General features: G+C 41.7%; 1 protein-coding gene across 6 annotated transcripts in view; it reads right to left on the reverse strand.

Annotated features, from left to right (window-relative positions):
- The window catches only part of bcas3 (BCAS3 microtubule associated cell migration factor), a 692,691-nt gene that overhangs the window by 285,181 nt on the left and 384,979 nt on the right, over positions 1-22,531 (reverse strand). For all 6 annotated transcript variants that reach the window (XM_033045811.1, XM_033045815.1, XM_033045814.1 and 3 more), the window contains 3 exons: positions 15,252-15,355; positions 6,782-6,978; positions 2,527-2,624 (listed from right to left, as the gene is read on the reverse strand). In XM_033045811.1, the coding sequence (XP_032901702.1) occupies positions 2,527-2,624; positions 6,782-6,978; positions 15,252-15,355 (399 nt within the window). The remainder of the gene's footprint in view (positions 1-2,526; positions 2,625-6,781; positions 6,979-15,251; positions 15,356-22,531) is intronic.

Below are 22,531 nucleotides of genomic sequence, written 5' to 3' on the forward strand. Positions count from 1 at the left end.
AACATGACTAGGTATACTCCTTTTTTTACATCCACCCACTTTGATCTATTTTTGTTCTGAATATTATATATAACGAGATACATTTTATATTTTTGCCAACTTTGGACACTGGCCTAGAATTGGAACTGATAGTGTGAGAGAGCTGAATTTACTCATACTCCACATATACCCACCCCTTGGTTATTCTTAGTGGTTTCTTAATGATATCAATGACAGTCCTCATGGAGTCCTGATACCCGCTATCCATCATACAATCATTTGTACATCAGTGTGGAATGATCTCCACTGTACACGCGCCAAAGTCAACTCCAGAGAGATTTGCAAATACAGGTTTTATAAGATAAGGAACACCATACCAGTGCAGTATCAAAGAGCTTTGAAAAGTGCTTCAGACCTTCTATGACATCTGGCTATCTCTTTTAGCATAATATACTAATATTTTTCTTATGTTTCGGTTCTATGGACATTATCACCCATTTTTTCAATGGGATTATAATTTACAGACAAGGAGATGAATTCCATGAGTATGATCTAAGTATGCATTCATGGGCCTCTCTCTTGGCCATAGGATACCAAATTACAGCCAAAAAATATAAATGATGAAAATCTATCCTGTAGACTGGTAGCTGCAGTAAAAATGCTGCCTTTAGTCCTTTGGCACACTTTGTTTTTTTTTTAAATGGTCATTAAAGATAATGAAAGATGATTGAATATAAATGTTTGAGAAAATTGGCAAAAGTGGGTTTGGGCGGAAGACCAAAGCAAACCTCAATGTTAAATGTTAAATTGGAAAGTGCCTTAGAAATTACATGTTAAACTGCATAGTACTACACAATTAACTGAATGCTCATTGCTGTTCACCGGGTGGCACCAAATCCCAGTGGCTACAGTCTACATGGACTTGAACTGTGTTACTGGGCTTGGACAGCACGCTCGTTTGTTAGAAAATATCAAACATCACAGGGACTGGTAGTTCACTGAAAAACAGAGAAACCACAAGCAGTGCAAGGTTTTTAGAAAATGACTCACAAGCCTTGTTTATGCCATTTAAGTTGTGTATCTGGACTACATCACTTTGCGAGATTAAAATCAATGTAAAAAACAAGTTTTCTTTTCCACAAAAAATGTACTTACACACTAAGTGATGAGGATGCATTTTTCAAATTTAGCCTGACCAGCTCCTTGAGAACCAACAAGCTTTGGTGCAATGTTGGTTCAATGTCCTATCTGATTCTATTTCTATATTAAAATCAAAATACAACATTAATTGGTGTGTAAAGCCTGATCCCATGGATTTCCCACCTGAAGATTTATAGGATTAATTATAATTAACCCTTCCTTGAAAAGTGAAAAAATGTTGCTTAGCCTCATGAACACATGTTTAGAATTGTTACCAAATATGTGTATCGAGCAGAATGTAGAAATGTCACCAGTTAAATCTTTTCTGTTGTCACTTTGCTTGTACAGCTGAACAGGACAAGTGATCCTGCAGGTGCCCCTGAATGCATCAGCAACAAACCTTAATAAATTCATAGCTTCAATCCCTGTAGCAAGTGCTTCTCTCCTGTCTTACAGACAGACAAAATATGCCTTAGAGAGGAAACCACAATGTGAATCACATGATTTGAATTTGAATTTTCTAACGGAAGTTCAGGGAGTTTTATATGCTTAATCTTTTCATTCATAAAAGTTCATAAAAAGTAACAGAGTGAACACACATGTTTCTTTGCAGGAAATACTGCGAAGAGGAACGTTCCATCAATCATTTAGAACATCGTGGCACCAACAGTAATTCTACGTTGACAAGTACAACTGAAATGGATAGAGGTGCAAGAAAACATAACTTTGTTTCACTAATATGGTATCAATTTACATGAAAATGGAGATTATCTTGTTTGTCACTTACAATTAGACAATGAGGACATTCTAATTGTGATTTGATTTCATTGTCTGGGAGTCACCATTGGTGTGCCAGGTTTGCTGAAGCAGAATATAGAGTTCCCAACTACCAGTGAGCACCAAGAAGAGATATCCCATCCAATGTATTTAGACAAACTAACAAAGGAGTAAGTTTTCTCCTTTAAAGTTCATTAAGAAATTACTTTGTTATTGCAGATGAACATTCTGACTGAACTGCAGTCTGACTGAAAACAGCCAGCTCCACATAAATGAATGAAAAAAATAATGTAACATAAGTTGCTCACTCTCACAGCGTATATCATCAAGTGCACCCTCTTCTTGCTCTTGGCCATTCAATTATCACACATTCACATTGTGCACAGGTTGTGCCAGTTCACCACAGATTTGCTTTGCATCAGACAAAAGACATTTAGAAAAGAGTATCAATAGGAAACTCATCATTATTATGTCATGAAATGACTTTCGCCGCAGTAAAAATATCACAGGAATCCGCTGATAAACACGACGGTCTTAACTGGGGCAGCACAAGCTTTCAACGAACAAACTCTAATGGTTATAAGTATTATACCTCCTCTCCCCAGAACAAAATTCATTTTGCTTCCCTACCTGAACCAGCGTCAATCACCGTTGAAAGAGTTCTCCGGTCAGCAATTACCCTTGATGATCCGGGCATGCTAACAGGTTCTGAGCGGACTGGCTGGATTCTGCCACCATAATATAAAGAAATAATATGTTACATTACAAACAGGTAAAACTAGCCAGTTATTTTTAAATTTGCTTGCAGTACAATAAAGCTTCAAATAAATGTATCAGTGAAAATGTTCTACAACTTGATCAAATTCAGCATTCTGTTGCTCAACTGATCTCGCATAAATAATAACAACCTTCCACATATGAGTTGGAAATAGGTGCCTCAGACCACCACATTGACAGGTAGTTCACAGCACTCTAGAGGGAGAACCTACACAGTCAGACAACTTCAGCATTGGCTGCATTTTCATCTCTCAGTCAAAGGTGTCTGAATTCAATCCATTGCATAGCATTGGCTCATAATCAAAGCTGACACCTCTGTGAATACTGAGAGAGGGCTGCACTACTGAAGTGATGTGTTTTGGATTAGATGTCAAACTGGTCTCTCAGGTGAATGCAGAAAATCCCAGGCTCTCTTCAAAGAAAAGTCCTTGAGTTTTACTGAGTATTCTGAGTTTTGTATTTCTAGGACATAGAACAGTACAGCACAGGAACAGGCCCTTCGGCCCACAATGTCTGTGCCAAATATGAAGCCATGCTAAACTAATCTCCTATGCCTGCACGTGATCCTCATCCCTCCATTCCCTGTATATCCACGTGCCCATCTAACATCTACTCAAACGCCACTATCATATCTGCCTTCACCTCCACCACCCATGGCAGTGCGTACAAGGCACCCACCTTAATATGTTAAAAAAACTTGCCCCGCAGATCTCCTTTAAGTTTGCCCCTTTCACCTTAAAACTCTCCCCTCTAGTCTGACATTTCCACCCTGAGAAAAAGGTTGTGATTATCTACTCTATCAATGCCTCGCATAATTTTATTTACTGTCTGTTGGGTATGAGGATTAGAGGGGTCAGCATTCAAATGGTAGAGGATGACACTTGTGGATGATTGGTTATGGTAAAAGAGGGGTCATAGGATGGGGGGAGGTTGTAGAAGGGTGAATGTATTCTCTGAAGGAGGGCATGCAGCCACTGTGGGAGCAAGGGACAGGGGGTGGGAGGGCAATATCTAGTGTGGGGTTGGGGACCAGGAGGAATCGGGTATGGAGCATGGAGGGGGGAGGAGTGGGAGGGTAGGGAGGCACAGGAGACTGTGGGTCGGTCGGCTGGAGATTAGAGGTGTCAAAGACTAGAGGGCATAGCTCTAAGGCAAGAAGGGCAGGGCATCACCAGGGTGGTGGTGGAGGCAGATACAAGAGTGGTGTTTACGAGACTTAGATAAGCAAATGTATGTGTAGGGTATTGAGGGATATGGATCATGTGCAGGCAGATGACATTAGTTTAACTTGGCATCATGTTGTGGGACGAAGGGTCTTTGTCTGTGCTGCAGTGTTCGATCAGGTATCCCTCCAGTCTCTGATGCACTGGGAAAAATAAGCCAAGTTTGGCCAACCTAATATACCTAATATCTTCTATGCAGGCAGCATTTTGGTAAACCTCTTCTGCACCCGCTCCAAAATCTTCACACCCTTCCTGTAATGGGGCGCCTAGCACTGTATATGGTACTCCAAATGCGCCTAACCAGATTATTCAGCAATTATCTAAAGAAAATCAATACACTAGATAGCTACACACCTTTGGGGTTGAATTCATTCTTCCAATCCATTGGTAATGAAATGCGGTACTTGTATTCTTTGAATAGAATACTAAAATTTTATAGTTCATAAAATTACACAACTTAATAATTGATGATTTATTTTTCATTGGGAAAGTTATGAGATGCTTTTCCTCCAAACCTGGGACAATTTATGCAGAAATTTCAAAGCCTTGATGGTATAGGATTAAGGTGAAAGGACCAAATTTTAAAGGAGGCAAGTGGGACCCGTTGGGTCCCTTCACACGGGAGGCATGGACCCCCAACGCAACCTGTTCCCCCAAGGCAATGGGTGTGTGTGTGTGTGCGGGGCTGTGGATGTGGATGGAGGGTGTCTGGGCTGGAGTGCTGCTGGGGGCGGGGCTGTTCCTTGGGGCGGTGTTGCTTCGGGTCCTTCTGAAAGTCCGGTTGGAAACCTCCGGCCGGCCATCCTCAGCTCCACTAAAGACGCGATGGCGCAGGAAGGGGCGGACCGTCCTGGGGAGTGACAGGGGAAGAAACTAATCCGCACGGCGCTGGAAGGCAGGAGAAGAGATCAATTTGCGTACGCTCAGTTTTTAAGATTTTTAAACCTCGCTAACCTTTACGACATTCAACCGATCGGAACGAAACGGTGCAATCGCAGCATAGGAGAACGGCGAATGAACTGGCAAAAATTTGTAGCGTTATTGCGAACCGCAAATAGAATGACCGCCAAACCGGAAGTTAACAAGATCAGTTTTAGTTATGTATAGATACTAGATCAAGTGGGACCCGTTGAGCCCCGTCCCCCAACGTGGGGGGGGGGGGGGGGGGGGGGAGAGGGGGGACACAGCATCACACGGGAGGGCTAGTCCCCGAACACAATATTCCACCACTCACCCATAGCCCCCAACTGCGCAGGCACGGCTGACGGGTTCCCGTTGTGACAATCCCCCTCCCCACACACACCAACCCCCCTCCCCACACACACTAACCCCCTCACACACATACTAACACCCTCTCCACACACACACACTAACCTCTCTATCTCTATCTTTGTCTCTCTGTCACCTCTCCCTCACTCTCCTTTTCCCTACCCTCAGTCATTGTCTGGTGGCAGCTGAGATTCCATTGTGATGTAATTTTGGCGTAGGTCCCCCCACAAACACAGACAGACAGACAACCGACAGACAGACAGATAGAAGACGAGACTTTTAGTAGTATATAGATAGATATAGATAGATGTGCGGGTCAAGTTTTTTTTAATGCAGAGGGTGATGGGCGCCTTAAAACGCACTTCCAGACCTGGTGGTGGAAACAGATACAGTAGTGTTGTTTAAGAGGCTTTGAGATAGGCACATGGATATGCAGGGAACAGAGGGATATGGATTATCAAGCAGATTAGATTAGTTTATTTTTGCATCAAGTTTGCCACAGATATTGTGGGCCGAAAGGCCTGTTCATGTAGTTTATTTTTTTATGTTTTATGAATGTGCTACTGTAGGGTTTGTCCTGCAGTGGTTCATGGTGTAAGGACTTAATTCCATACAGCTGACAGATAGGGCATTCCAATTGCTGAAACCAGGCAGTTGTAGCAGACACTGTCTCACTTTTGAAATGGAGTTGCAGATTACAGATCTCCACTAATGATCCACAAATATTGGTCTTTGGCCAGAGAACAGTCTGAAGAAAGCTCTATATCACTTTACACCACAAGTGTATTGTCCCTCTTCCAGCAACTCATGCAATAATGTGGAAACAATCGAGTTCTTAGTTTCAAATCATCTTATGCCAGTAATTTCCCAAAATGGCTGACACCTGCAAAATTGGCAAAGACTAAATAAAAGACAGAAGTTGGAAGGGACCAAGAAAACCAAGATGTGTGATGCCCAAAAAGTCCCAAGAGTATTTCCAATAATAGTTAAACGTTGTTAAGTCTAAAGTGTGATAGGTAGGAACTGCAGATGCAGGTTTAGACAAAGATATACACAAAGTGATGGAGTAACTCAGCGGGTCAGGCAGCATCTCTGGAAAAAAAAGGATAGGAGACATTACGAATCCGAATAAGGATCCCAACCTGAAACGTCACCTATCCTTTATCTCCAGTGATGCTGCCTGACCCATTGATTTACTCCAGCACTTTGTGTCTATCTAAAAGTCCAAAGTGGCTTGGTCTTCTTTGGATTGGGTGTCCACCATATCAAATTCAGAATTCCATTCTGATTCATGAAATTCAACATGTCTAAAATATCGAAACTAGGCTTTTCATGCTGACAGCAGTTTCATTTCTTTATCTCAAGTTTCTATCTCAAGAGTATGAAAGGGATTGCAGATGCTGGTTTACACTGAAGATAGACCCAAAATCCTGGAGTAACTCAGCGGGATAGACAGTATCGCTAGAGAGAAGGAATAGGTGACGTTTCTGGTTGAGGCCCTTCTTCAGCCTGTAGTTAGGGACACAATTCAGACATATGGTATGGGACCAAATGTTTCATCCCTAACAAAGCCCTGCAGCATTTCCAAAATTCACAAGTTTTGATTAATACCTTACCTCAGACTATTGAGTTCTAGATCATCAGTATCAAAGACCATAAGTGGCTGTGGTGTGTCACTCGGTCCATGTGACTGAAGCACTGAGGAACTGGAAGAAATCACTGTTGTTTGTCCTGAAGGATGGATTGTCTTAAACTGAAACTGTGGCCCCATCCACAAACGCCTGTGGGGTCCTGTATGTGTCACAATCTCGACCTGAAAATAAACATGTCATGTTAAAAAGTCAAGTCGGCGGAAGGAACATCTATGAACACCATATATCTGTGAATACTACATTAAACACAGATCACTGGTAAATTCACTATATGTAAAGGCCAACATAAGAAAAAGTGGCAGGAACACAAGGAGTTCATGCATCCCCTTGAATCTGTTCCATTACATAAGGTCATTATTACTTCAACACCATTTTCCCATCCACCTCCATTCCCTAATATCCAGTTATTTCCCTCACCCTCTGGTAGATCTTTGGACTATCTTTAATTGGACATCACTGGAATTTATCGTTTTTTTCCTTTATCGTGTATCTGTACACTGTGGTTAGCTCAATTGTAATCATGTGTGGTCTTTCCGCTAAGTGATTAGCATGCAACAAAAGCTTTTCACTGTACCTTGGTACACGTGACAACAAACTAAATTAAACTGAACTAAATTATTGATAGTACACAAAAATGCTGGAGAAACTCAGCGGGTGCAGCAGCATCTATGGGGCGAAGGAAATAGGCAACGTTTCGGGCCGAAACCCTTCTTCTTCAGTCTGAAGAAGGGTTTCGGCCCGAAACCTTACCTATTTCCTTCGCTCCATAGATGCTGCTGCCCCCGCTGAGTTTTTCCAGCATTTTTGTGTACCTTCGATTTTCCAGCATCTGCAGTTCCTTCTTAAATAAATTATTGATAACCAGTCTCAGGTATTATTCTGAGAGGAAGAGAATTTAAAGGGGATCTGAGGAGCAGGTTGTTTTTACAGAGACTGATTAATATCTGGAACATGCTGTTGGAGGAACTGGTTGGAGGTACAATAATATATTCAAGAGGGCACATAGGCAGATTCTTATATTGATAAAGCACTGGAGGATATGGTCCTAATGTGGGCAAGCAGGATTCATGTAGATGAGCAAAAGAGGTCAGCATGCACGTGGTGGGCTGAAGGGCCCGTTTTTGTGCTTTACGACTGTGCTGGAATGATGTTCCCAAAACCAGGGAAGTGCAGAGTAGGGGCCACTATTTAAGGATGATGGATAATCAATGTAGGACTCAGTTGAGCTCAGGCTAGATGCAGGAAGATTGTTCCCGATGTTGGGGAAGTCCAGAACAAGGGGGTCACAGTTTAAGGATAAAGGGGAAATCTTTTAGGACCGAGATGAGGAAAACTTTTTCCACACAGAGAGTGGTGAATCTGTGGAATTCTCTCCCGCAGAAGGTAGTTGAGGCCAGTTCATTGGCTATATTTAAGAGGGAGTTAGATGTGGCCCTTGTGGCTAAAGGGATCAGGGGGTATGGAGAGAAGGCAGGTACAGGATACTGAGTTGGATGATCAGCCATGATCATATTGAATGGCGGTGCAGGCTCGAAGGGCCAAATGGCCTACTCCTGCACCTATTTTCTATGTCTATGTTTCTAATCTTCTCTCAGATTGGTTCACTTAGGAATTATCTACCTCAGAAAGTAGAGCTAGTAAAATTAGTAATTATATTCAAGAAATTAGATAGATTCCTGACAGCTAAAGAGATCAAGGGTTATGGGGATCAAGCTTAGGCTTGAATTGGATGGCTCGCTATGATTATATTGAATGGTAAAGCACGCTCAAAGACCCAACACTATCAGGTTCTAAGTCATAAAGCATGGAAACAGGCCATTCTATCCAATTTGTCCACGCTAACCAAAATACCCATCTAAACTATTATTTTCTATGTTTCTATGTCAACAGACGTGATTGAAAAATAAGGAATGTTGGTTTGATAGTGGATGCTGCTTTCAAAAAGTTAACTCAAGATGCAGCTCACAAAACAATACAGGTCAGACAAAATCTATTCTGTTTATCGTACCAATGATGTCTCCTTGAAAGAACTATCCAATTATTTTTGCTTTGCTAATTTGGAAGTTGATCATAAATTGTTGTATTCACTCACAAAACAAAGTTTAAAAATTGAAGCAAATAAGCAAAGAATGTATTTATAACATACATTTCCAGATGGTCCGAGAAGCAGACTCCAGGGATTTAACTAAGAATATCTTTTTTCTGTTTCTGTTCATCACCCCCTCTCATCCCCTCCACCATCAACACAGGTCAGACTGACCTGCCTTTGTATAACAGAATTGGGTTAGATCTCATGGGAGTTATTCAATGCACAATTACTAAACTAAAATTTCCGCCATGTACAAAACAGCCTACCGCAGTTATGATAGCACATCAAAGTATCATTGAATCCAAACTGCACCCACAGTGAATAGTTTTAAAATATTGAGCCAGATGCGGTCGCACTAAGTTTCTGAAGATTATGATCAGACAGGTTATGATGAGTGTTCATGTCGACCTGAGGTAATGTTTTTTTTAAATCTGGAATATCCATGGGTGGCAGGTCAGTGCAGTGAGCATAACGATGCCATGGACTTATTCCACATCTCCTTCAATTCATCTTTACTGAAATCAACAGTTCTCACCATGGGAGAAGACCGTCTGCTCCCAGGCCACTACTGTTACAGCTTTTGATCACAACCGGCAATATCTATATGCTTTACAACAAGCTCTATATTGACATCTAAACTACAACCTTTCTCGGGCAGTAAGTACAGTGCAATTAGCTAAAGATTAAAAATGGAGCTGATCATGGAAGAATTTATTCAAATAAAAGAAGTAGTGGAGATCCTAATAGCACAAACTATTCAACCTCCCACCCTATTTGTGATATAATCTGTGAGTGCCATGCTGGGCTCATAAGTCATTTCGGAGCTCGGGAAGCAAATCATTCTTGATCTAGAAGAACTGTCTAGGAAGACCACTTCTGATAAAAGAATGTCAGCAGTTCTTCAATCATCCCCTTCCCTCTCCACCTCAAATTGTTCAGTTGCTTCTACTTGGGTTCTGTGCATGCATCTCTGATTAGTTACATTACAAATACTTTATGAATGCATTGCACTTATTTTGTCTGATCAAAATGATAAAGACTTCCACATTAAGCTTTATTCGATCACAAGAAAGTTGAACAGAATGTATTTAGAATGCCTGGTGGTCAAATTCTTCCCTCTTTGCAAGAAAGCAGCCCAGAAGTAGGTCTCAAGCCTGTTCCACTGTTCAATTAAATCACTCTTGATCTAAATATTATTTCCATTCAACTACTTTCTATATCTACGAAGTTGTCCATCAACAAAAAGCTATGAAACTCAGATTTTAAACTTTCAATTGGCCAGAACTAGAGCAGCTTTGAGGGGAGAAAGTTGGATATCCCCACTACCTTTGGTGTGTTGAAGTCAGAATGGTCTCTTGTTCTGTGCGTGCCACTGGAGAAAGGTCACAGTTTGGTTGCCAGCAATCTTCTCATTATAAAACATATTGCAGGTCTTGTGATGATTATTAGATTGCCAAAATTCTGCAGAAGGTCTGGCTGATTTTTAACAGCAAGCATTCCGAACCTGCTTGCTCCTGGCACCAATGGGTCCTGTAACTTCAATTCTAGAAAATTTATCATGTGGATTTACACCTTCATCACCCAGACATTACGTATTGCACAAGTGAAACACACAGAGGAAATCTGGGCTGGCCAATAGCCATTCCATAACAGAAATGATTTGAATGGAAGATAGATCAAGCAGGGCCTAATCTAGAAATGCAATCTCGGCTACTGATTTTCCAGACATAATTTAATCCATAATTTCTTTGTTGCACCCAGAACAGTGACATACACTGGAGGTGCATCCTATTTACATTGGTTAACTTATAATGAACCCACAGCAAGGGTTTGTCTGTACAACAAGAAGTTGGATTTACCTAACGTAATAAAATATCCGGAGGCAAGTTATTGGACAGTTCACAAACAAAATGTGAAACAGATTCTGAGAGCAATATGATTGGTGATCAGATGCTGAGTCAAAGAGATAGATATTAATAAGTAGGTAAAATAGGAGAAAGAGGCAGAGAGCTTTAGAGAAGCAATTTCTGAGCTTGGGTTGTTTCAGGCGTGGCTGCTTATGGTTAAAGCGTATGAGGTACAATTCATTCCTAGACGACAGATTTTAGAGGCTCCAAGCACAGTTAGACAGTAATCAGGATAATACTGCTGAAGCCTTGAACTTGTGTCCTTTGTATTTGAGCTCTGGTGGACTTTGGATTCTGGGTTATGATGTCAGCATAAGTAATGGAGTACAATGTAGTTAATAAAAAAAAGCACAGGCATTGGGATTCTAGATTTTTACAAATGTAATCTAGGATTGCTATGCACAGTAATGGAAAAGTAAAGCTCGAAAATAACTAATTATAATAACTAATGGAAAAGTAAAGCTCGGAAAAAACTATTTTAGTTAACAAGGCCATCATTCGGTTTAGGTTCATTATTGTCATGTGTACCAAGGAACAGTGAAAAGCTTTGTCTTGTGTGCTATCAATATACCCGGTATAAAAATAATCAAGTCAAACTCAAGTACAATACAGTAGATGGAGCAAAGGAGAAGATACTGTGCAGAATATAGCTGTCATTGACAGAATCTCACCAGCAGCAATGCAATACTCATACTGATTTCAGGATAGATATATTATGGGTGAATGCAGAATCCTTCGTTGAAAATGGGAAATGGCATTAAGCAAGGGCCTTGCTTTCATTTGAAAGATGATGCATCTCTGACTTGATACTGCATGATGTTGAATACTGGTGAATACTGTATCAAACTTCTGCAGGTGCACAGTGAAGAGCATACTGACTGATTGCATCATGGCGTGGTTCGGAAATTCAAATGCTTGACAAATGAAGGAAGCTGCAGAAAGTGGTAGACATTGCGATCTACAGGAAGTGCTGTCTCAAGAGGAAACTAATATCATAAAAGATCCACGACACCCTGGCTAAACTCTCTACTACCTACTGCCATCAGGTAGAAGAACCATTACCTACAGGTTCAAGAACCATGCACAACCCTAACCACAACTCCAGCTCAGCACCGAACGCGCATGGACTTTGCACTATTATGATTGCTCTATACACATTGATCTTTGCACTATCATAATCTAGTTTACTTAGAATAACTGATAATTTATTGTTGTTGGTTGCTGCATTCAACATGCCTGCAAAGCTGCAGCAAATAAGAGTTTAAATGTTCTGGTTCATATCTGGTGCAAATGGCAAATAAATGCTCCCGACTCTTGGATTGGAAAGGCAGAAAGTACTGTATATTCAATACTCTATGAATTCACATTTAGACTCTTCAGACTCAGAGTTGAGAACCCTATCACAAAGGTATTACTGACACCATCACTAAAATTTCAACACAGAGAATCACATCTCAACAGATTTTACAGTGTCGACAATGGGTAATCTGCAAATATTGAGATTGCCACGCTTGAATTCACATCAAATGTGTCACAACACTGTGACAGCTGCTTGGGAAAAGTAATTGACCCAAAAACCGAATGAAACAACTCTATTAATGCACAATGCAGAAAAACATTTATTACACAGAAAAACTGACACTTCGGAGTGTTTTCAAGGCTAATGACCATATCCTGAGATCTAAATTACTTAAATTTAGTTCTCCCAGTTTATGAGGGCTCCTGAACCCTCTCATTAGATTAATTATATATCATCACCTCTTGGTTTGCATTATTCTATTTCCTTTTCACCTGAATGCCTCAATTAGATTCCAACCTGTAATCTTTGCCTGGTCATTATTTATCTGTATGGAATAGATACCTGAACTCTTTAATTACCAAACCATCCCTCAATTAGATTCCTGTCTGAAACTCATTCGCAGGTGTCCATTACTATATTTATACACCACATGAAACTCTAGATTAGATTCTAGCCTGTAACTTACTCCTGTTTGCCTATTATTTTTTTATATATAAATGATTTGGCACTCTAAATTAGATTCCTGCCTAGAATCCGCTCTCGGGTATCCATCATTATTTATATAAAATATGTGAATTGCTTGACTAGATTACTACCCTATGACTATATATTTGTCAGGAATCATGGGTTTAGTTTCAACTATGGTTATTTAAAAGCCATGGTGTGGAAATATCTGTAAAAATCTCTTGAAAGCGGATCTTAAAACTTGTTGCTATTAGTGTCTTCAACACAGTGTGAGAGGAAAAAGTATGCTGGCTTCTGAAGTTGGTTGGGAAGCCTGGTGCATAAGAGGAAGTAGAGGGCAGAATACAGCACAGGTTGGATCACTGTGAATTGAACAGACGTCTCCCAAATGGTCAGCCTCTACTGTTCCATTTAGAGTGAAAAAAGTTAGAGATCTTTTCAAAAGAAAAGAAAACCGCACATGTACGCTGCTCTATATTTTCACAACATGGCAATTACTTTTTCATAAATACAGAGGGAAAAAAACAGCAGCTTTATAGATTAAGCAGCGACACCATCAGTGTTGCAGAGCTGAAAAATGAGCAGATGCTTGTGCAGTTTTCACTGAGGCTATGGACAGCTGTTACTGTTGAACCGGCTGTTCCATCCAATGCAGACATATTGTACCTACCTTGCATTCTGACAGCACGCATTAACTGCACTGCATGCTGAAGAGGAGATTTCAGCAACAGCTGCTCTACAACACGGCACAGTAATGTTTGCATCACCTTTTCTTGTATTAAAACCTGTCTGGGACAGCCTTCCCTTGGGACTGTCTTCCTGTAGCTTTTAAAGGCACGTGAGTTATTCTCCCTCCTCCCCTGAGAAGAGGGGATAAATTCACTACAGCATAAATGACATTGCATTAGAAAGTCGATGTATTATTCTGGACTCCCGCTCATAGGTTTTGCAAGATCAATGTGATGGGAAAAGGGAACAGAGTGATCAGGATAATTAATGACCTTTTGCTTTTTCCAGCATACTGAAGAGACAGACTAAGATTCTATTCCGTTCACAGTGGTTGTTTTGAGAATTAACTTCTTTTAAAGTTGAGGCTGCAGAAACAGAGAGGGATTACGATATACTGACAAATCACGTTTCAAAGTGATAGTGTCACAGTTGCTGCCCAGGAGACCTAAGGCATCACAGCCCCAGGTTTACCTTGCAAGCTGACTGAACAGCAAATGCTGTAGATTAACATCCAAAAGGATAAAACCTCGAAGGGAAAATTTTACAGGGCTGTGGATAGAGCTAGAGTGGGACTAATTGGATAGCTCAGCCTTAGAAACATCACAAGCATAATTGAGACAGTGAACATAGAACAGTACAGCACAGGAACAGGCCCTTCAGCCCACTGTCTGTGCCTAGCCTGATGACAAATTAAACTAATCCTCTCTTCCTTCATGTGATCCATAGCCCAAATGGAGTGATATCTGACAGTCTCTTTAATGCCACTATCGTATCTGCATCCACAACCACCCCTGGCTGCCCATTCCAAGCACCCATCATACTCTGTGTAAAGAAATGGCCCCACGCATCTCCTTTATACCCTGCCTCTCTCACCTTATAACTATTCTCTCTAGTTTTAAAATTTCTACTCTGAAAAAAAGGTTGCTGACTGTCTACCCTATCGATACATCTCATAATTTTTAAAATTCTAACGGGCCACCCCTCAATCTCTGGCGCTCCAGCAAAAACAACCAAGTCTATCCAACCTCCCCTTATGGCTAATATCCCCTAATCCAGGCAGCATTCTGGTAAACCTCTTCTGTATGCTTTCTGGTGTGCCAGTGAGCTAGAAGTCACTAACAAAAAGTTAAATTGACGTAATAATTTAATCTAGATTCAATTTGTCTATAGAAAATAATCAAAAATAACGCACATTCAGCAATACTTACCAATAGTAAGGCAATAGAAATTATGTTTTTGGAAGAAATTGCAAGTGGAGATCTCTGAGACAGGACCGATGGTCGAATGTGCCAGAGAGAGACAGACAGGCAGAGACAGACGGACAGACAGACAGACAGACAGACAGACAGACAGACAGACAGACAGACAGACAGACAGACAGACAGACAGACAGAGAGAGAGAGAGAGAGACGGAGGGACAGACAGGCAGATAGAGAGAGACAGACAGACAGACAGACAGACAGACAGACAGACAGACAGACAGACAGACAGACAGACGTGATTGCAGGGATTTAAGCATAAAGATGAACATTTTAAATATAAGCCTGTCCCAGAACAAGAGCCATTGCAAGCTAACTAGCACAGGATTGATGGATTAGTGGGACTTTTTAACCTGTTGTGATATAGGCAGCACAGATCTGAAAAAGGACAGGTTTATGAAGAGACTATGTTCAGGACATGGCTCTGCTTCATTAGCACAGAAAAAACCCTCCTCAGACACCTCACCTGTGATAACCATTCCTCATCTTCTTGACCACTGTGGTCCGACCCAAGACTGTCACAGGATTCATGCCGTGCAAAGGTAGCTGCGGGACTGCCAGGCGATACCACTGTCAAAAGGAGAAAATATCATTAGCATTTGTGGCTGACAACCTAAGATGGATATTTTTTCACTTTTTATCAAGTTCCTTTATCTCTTTTTTATTTCAGCAGGTGGAACAGCAGTGACGTTCCCGGTGGGTGGCCTGTTAATATTCCCAGTGACCCCTTGGAATATCTACATAATCCTGAGAGCTCCTGCAAATACTGGTATGGATGTTAGGGTCCACTAGATATACTGGCACACTCCAAGGGATCCTATGTAATTATACGATTCTCCTGGGATCTTTCTATAAATAGTGGCTCTCTCCTGCGGGTCGACACGCCCCAAGATCCATGGAAGACCTCAAGTTCTTGCTTGCAAAGACTGTATCAACCACTTAAGGGCATCAATGTGTGAAACGTTTCTATGAGTGTATAGCAAGAAAATTAAAATACAACTCAATCAGTGGCAGAAGGACATGAATGAAAATTCTTCAGTGCAGAATCCAAAATGTACATTTTGGCTTGGCCTTAGATCTCTAAAATCAGCCAAAAACTGAGTACTTTGACAACTGTTTGCAATCTCTTCCCAGGTCCTGGAGTGCTCTTGGCTCCCACAGACAACATCAGTGAGTGGCTTTTGAAATATTCAGTCGTGAGATATTGGCCTCTATTTTAGATCTGTTGATGTAACTGTGGGAAAGACCTAGTTATAGCAAATGCTTCCTGTCCGCAGAACAATCAAATTTATGAAGGAAGTGCTTGCAGCAGGAAATTCCTCTCCGCAATCATTTCCTCAACATCCGAAGAAGAAGTCAGTATGGCTCTGACCTGCTCTTCACAGAAATAAGACCAGGGCATTGCAGCACGAGCAAATGACATTTCACCTGACCACCAATTACAATTATGAGTTCAATTCCTCTTTAATGATTACATACTGTGGTCTGAACCGCTTTGTGCAGGAGACACGAGGAGAAATCTGTTGGAGACGGATTGTGTCTGCTCATGTCAACATAACGAGAAGCAGTTGTTTCCTGTTCACTGAATAACCTGTTTGCCAATAATCATTCAGTTATCAGGAAGTGAGTGAGAGCCATAAACAGCTGAGTGGAGTGCAGTCACAGTGTTTAATATGAGAGCTCTTGCCATTAGTCATGTAGCATATACATACTGTCTCATCCTCTCCAGAGCCTATTATAAAAGGATTTACAACATGGAAATCTCCTTTGGAAAAGTCATTCATTCTTCATCAGGTGCAGCCTGTTAACATCAAATACAGTAATGCCCTTAAAAAATTGCCCACACTTTCATTTTTTATCAACTTCTGTAAAATATGCTTCAATATTATTTCATGCATAAATAAAGCCTACAGCACATTGACACAGACCAGTTGCCCCACACCATTTGTCCTTTTGCATATGCATATACAGACACTAAGACTCTCAGATTCATGCATAATGACAAATCAAAATATTTTAATCCAAAATTTGTCTGTATTTTCTCATTATGGGTTTTTATACACTTACTGTGTTATCCCAGAATTCAATTCTATCTACAATACCAAAGGTCAAAGGTTTCGTAGATAATCACAAAAATTATCTCCGAGTACTGCTGAAAACATACCATAATATCATTTGATAAATACACGACTTGACACATTCACTTACTGAGAACAATGACCCTGATTATAGGTAACAGCAGGCCCTTTAATTATATAGGCAAGGGCATTTTTGTGGAAAAATAGACTGAATTGCAGAGCACGGTCCCAAAACACCAGTACAAAATGTCAAAAGCTCATGCACTAACAGCGGGATTCAGTCACCATTAGCTTCCATCTTCAAAGCTGATTCTCTGTACGCATTCAGAGTAAATAAATTATGATCAGGTGTTCACATCTACAGACGGGTCGTGGGTATTGCTGGCAGAGATGCTCATGGAAGACCGTGCAATTCACAAGATATGAAAAAAACTCCCATACAAAAAAAAATACAGTAGCTTGCACAAACATTAGAACTGAAATCACAGCCTGCAATTTTTCTTTGCTCTCTTTCTTTCCCACTTTGTAAAATTAGCTGAACAAAGATCATTTTCTTCCCACTTACATCCTGAACATGGCCACTCAGTGTCGCACATAAAGCTGCTTGAAGATGCTTTCTTGATTCCTGACCCTGGGGTGCAATAGTTGTACACTAATTAATTATTAAAGTTTTCTAACAATCAGCCAGTATGAAGATTGTATTTCTCTTATGCTTCATTAGTGTGTCCCAGAGGAGTGGTCAGAGTACTGTGCGATTACCTTGTGGCTCATCCTTCTGCCCAGGGGACAAGGTCCAATCCAGGCTGTCGACTGCATCAGGAGTCTGCAGTTTCCGTTAGTCAGGCACATTTCCTACTCTATTTCTTTTGTACAGAATTGACTTTGGAGTCAATATTATAAAAGGCAAAGTTTGAAAAAATTGATTGTTTTGTTTTAATCACATCAATATATTGTTAAGGCGATTGATTTATTTTCTACCTGACATTCAGACAGGCACTTTGGCTGGGAACTCCTCCCTCCATGAGTTTTCTGAAGGCTTGTTGTCTTTATGGCATCAATGTTTGGTGTGCCACTGCAGGCAGAGACACAGTTTGAAGGAGAAAACAATCCTGTGGTTGGAGTTATGAAGCACACAGAGGAAAATAATGATATGTGTTGGAGGTCAATTAGCCCAACACAGGAAATTGCTGGAGGAGATCGTCCAGACAGTGTCTTCTGCCTGATCATTTTAAATCGGTTCATCAATGACCATCCTTTTATCATAAGGTCAAATAGGGATGCTCATCAATGATTGCACGTTCCTCAGTTCCATTTGTGACTCCTCGGCAAATAAAACTGTCCATGTTTGCATGCAGTACATCTTTCAGGCATGGGCTGATATGTGGCTAGTAACATTCATGCCACAAAAGCGTCAGGGAATGACCGTCTCCAATTAACAGTATCTCCTTGTGACATGGATCCCTCTCTCCTAATCCGCCCATCCCTTGCAGAGTTGGTTTTACAATGGTGCTGGAGAGAATCATGCCCTATACTTCACCTTGCTAATAATCCCCTTTATCTCTCCCTCCAATGTCTCTCCTACTCCTGTCTTCTTCTGTCTTCCTCTACTGGGGAGGAGAAAATGTGGTTTAAGTTATTTTAACAGTTATTGTGGCCAATATCAATTTTTGTTTTTGCAAAACCATATGAACATTAATACTTCGGGCAGTGCCAGCTTAACCCAATGGGTAGAATCCAAATTCTGGTCCATTATACCTTGAGATTCATATTGGCGATGAATTACTATTGATGCTTTCAAGCTCTTATCATGAATTTACTGCAGCTTTGTTCAAATAATGCCACATTTTCAGCCGGGAAACTAATGCACATGAAATCTCTCAATCAGTGGTGCATAACACTCGAATTTAAACTACAATGTTATCCACGTTTGAAGTAACTTAATCCTGGTTGATCAGTCTTTGTTATTAGACCGACACTAGACTAAGTGGGACCCGTTGGGTCCCAGTCACATGGGAGGCCTGGTCCCCCAACGCAACCCATTCCCCAACGCAATATTCCACCACACACCCGTTCCCCCAATGCAACCCGTTCCCCAAATGCATTATTCCACCACTCACCCATAGCCCCTAATTGCGCAGGCATGGCTGACGGGTTCCTGCTGTGACGCCCGTGATCCCCTCCTCCCCTCACCCCCCCACTCCACTTCTTGCCCTTCCCCCCGACGCACTCACTCCATCGCCCCTCAACCCCCCCCCCCCACATCCACTCTTAGCGGCTCTCCGGCGTCACAGCCATTTCCGCCCATTGGGTTCTCCTTGTGACGTAGAACCCGCAGATATTACTGTGTAGGCGCAGCTGACGGGTGTGGACGAGGGGGGATGTGTGGGGGAGGAGGGGTGTGTGGGGGAGGGGTGTGTGTGTGGGGGAGGGGGGGTGTGGTGGAGGGGAGGTGTTGGGGGGGGTGTGGGGGAGGGGGGTATGAGCCAGCAAGGAGGACCAGAGGGGAAGGGGCTGGAGTGGACTCACAGCGGTCACTGGTCTGCTGGTTGCCGGTCGCTGGTCGTTCTCCGCCGAGATCAGATTCTCCGCTTTCCATTTGGCGATATTTCCCGTGCCGGGCCTGGCCGTTTCCAGTCCCTCCGAAATTTGTGTCCGGTTGGAAACCTCCGCCGGCCATCCACCGCTCCAGTAAAGACGCGATGGCGCAGGGAGGGGCGGATTGTCCCGCAGAGTGACAGGAGAAAAGACCAATCCAGGGGCGCTGAACGGTAGGAGAGGAGATCGATCTGCGCACGCGCGGTTTTTAAGATTTTTAAACCTCGCTAAAGTTTACATTAGACCACCGATCGGAACGAAACTTGGTGCAATCGCAGCGCAGGAGAACGGTGAGTTTTGCACAAATAGAATGACCACGCAACCGGAAGATAACAAGATCAGAGCTTTAGTTATGTATAGATGAGCAAAAATGTGCGTTTTCCTTTCTTTCACATTTGCTATTTATTGATCCCTTGCGGGAACGTTGCAGTGCATTGTGATTGAGGCACGGACATATGTTAAAACAAGAGGATGGCAGATATTTCTAGCGATGAAGGATTCAAGGCTATGAGGAGAATGCAGGAGGATTAGATCTGGGTTACAGAACCAATGGTTTCATTCAAACATAATGCATGAAATGTCCATCCTTCTTCATTTGAATGGTCTTCAGCTCAAAAGGCTTTGGCGATAGAGTAAAATCAGCTGATATACCCTGAAGTCAATTCTCACTGGCAGGCTCTCTCAGGAATAATGAACTGCTGAGTGAGTAATTAGGGACTGCCCACCACCCAGGGAAAATTAGCCAAAGTCGACTAAGGCATAAATAGAAAACAATTCAAAAAGGACTTAGAAATTGAAATGGTTCTATGGAACCATAACGTAAATATTTTAAATTATTTCGTAATTGAACTTAATGTGCTCCGAATAACATTGAGCTTTTTGCTAAGGCGGCATGTGGGTGTCTGTAGAAGGCAGGCTGTATAACCTCAACACAAGCAGAGGAAGCTGAATCTTGTTTTTGAATAATGACTTGCCAACAAAAAAAGTATCACTTCTCAGGAATGCAGATTTTCTCAAAACATCCGAATACCGGAGTACGGATTTTCTCTTCACATTTTTAATCGGGTTTTCGGCAGACTGCCGTTTATCTCTCCCTACGATGTGGAGCTCGGACAAAGAGATCCCAAGGTTGCATTGCCTTCAGCAGTCATTAGTGCGATAGTGTGCGAGAACACATCAGTTGACAATTGAAGGTAGATAAAAATGCTGGAGAAACTCAACGGATGAGGCAGCATATATGGAACGATGGAATAGGCGACGTTTCGGGTCGAGACTCTTCTTCAGACTGATGTCGGGGGTGGGGGGGGGGGGTTATGGGGGAAAAAAACAATTGACAATTGTATACACCTTCTGACATTTTGTCCTGCAGACTTTGATGGAATTGAATGTGAAAGGGCCAGCGTAACTGATGACTAATTTGTTGCATGTTTACTATTCCTTCTTCTTCCTGAAACTCCATTGCAACAGAGTTGGGGCTCTAATTTTGATTTTCTCTGAAGTATTGAACAAAAAAAAGAGCAGAAGAAACTCAGTTCAGTAGTTCAGGAAGCATCTGGAATGGACGGACAATGTTTCCATTTGGGAACCTTGGAATAGGGGGAAGAGAAAGGGTGGAAAGGAGAGGTGGAGGTGGGGCAAAGTCTGGGAACGTATAGGTGTGTGCAGGGTGGGGGCTGATTGTCAGATGAGTGGAGTAAGTGGCAAAGGCTAGAGAAGATAAAAAGATGTCGGGTAAGGAAAGAAGAGGAAAGAGGAAAGAAGAGGAGTGAAATGTAAAGACAGAAGGATGAATATGGGGACAGGGGGACGGGAATGAGGAGGAAATAAAAGGGAAATATGGGATTCGGAGATAGTAGATTGGCATACGCAGCCGGGGAAAGGAGCAGGATGACAAGCGTGGTGGGAGATGTTTTGAGAAATTTGTTTTCACCAGGGTGGAGAGAGGAAGGGGGTGTGCATTATTTGAAATTGGAGAATTCAATGTTCATACCATCGGGTTTTAGGCTACCCAAATGGAATATGAGGTGCTGAAACCATCAATACCAACTGGAAATTGTGGAAATATGGGAAATAATTTGGGTCAGGTTCAGGCATTATGTTCCCTACAACCAAATCAACCCCCTGCACCATGGACAACAGCCAGTGTTGAGTCCCAGCAACATTCACACACAGCAAATAGGCAGCTACATGAAGGTGGAATTTGAACTGCAGAGAAAGGGAGGAAAGTAATAAGCAAGTTAAGAAGTTATGGCAAACTCAAAGATCTTTTGTTCACATTTTGCAAAGAATGGATAGGTCTTGTACATTTAAGTCTGATTCTAATTTGATTCATATTTACTGTTTGTTTATTTTGAACCCTTTCAGTGATGGGGAATACTTGTTTTAGTTTTGAAGATAAACAGAACCTGATTCCACATTTACCAGAACATTTTATTCTGCAAGATAGCTGCAGAGATCTCAAAACAAGCTTTGCAAAAAAATCCACAACCTCCTACACTGTGGCAAAAAAAGGTAAAAGCACTATCCAGGTACCCTGCTTGGAGAGAGGAAAAAGTAGTCACTTGGTATTTGTTCGCTGACCCAAGAGGACAAAGGTCAACTCTAATCAAATATAATGACTGCTAATGCAGACATCTGATCACTAGCTAACTACAGCAGCCTATGAGGTTCCGTGCAGAGCCTCTGTGAGTAGTCAGCTGGGGACTTTCATCTCCACTTGGACAGATAATGTAACCAAACAACTGACAGGATGCTAATACTTCAACAAAATGATAGACAGCTACAAATTCTTAAACTGAGCTGTTCCTTAATGATAATCATGACATCCCATTTGTTTTTCATTATTATTCTTATCCAGTCAGAATTTAACCCCATGCAGTCTAGGTAACACCCAAGTTATTTTTATCTCTGCTTTTCTCAACTTCTTTTGTAAACGCTTTCCATTCACAGTGGCCACAGTTGTCCAATTTGGTGATCTTTATAGTGCAAAGCCTGGTCACTTAAATGTACTTTATTCTGGAGAAGGGTTTCGGCCCGAAATGTTACCTATCTCCTTCAATAGATGCTGCTGCAC

The sequence above is a fragment of the Amblyraja radiata genome, chromosome 28, assembly GCF_010909765.2.
Source record: "Amblyraja radiata isolate CabotCenter1 chromosome 28, sAmbRad1.1.pri, whole genome shotgun sequence".
Taxonomy (NCBI): Eukaryota; Metazoa; Chordata; class Chondrichthyes; order Rajiformes; family Rajidae; genus Amblyraja; species Amblyraja radiata.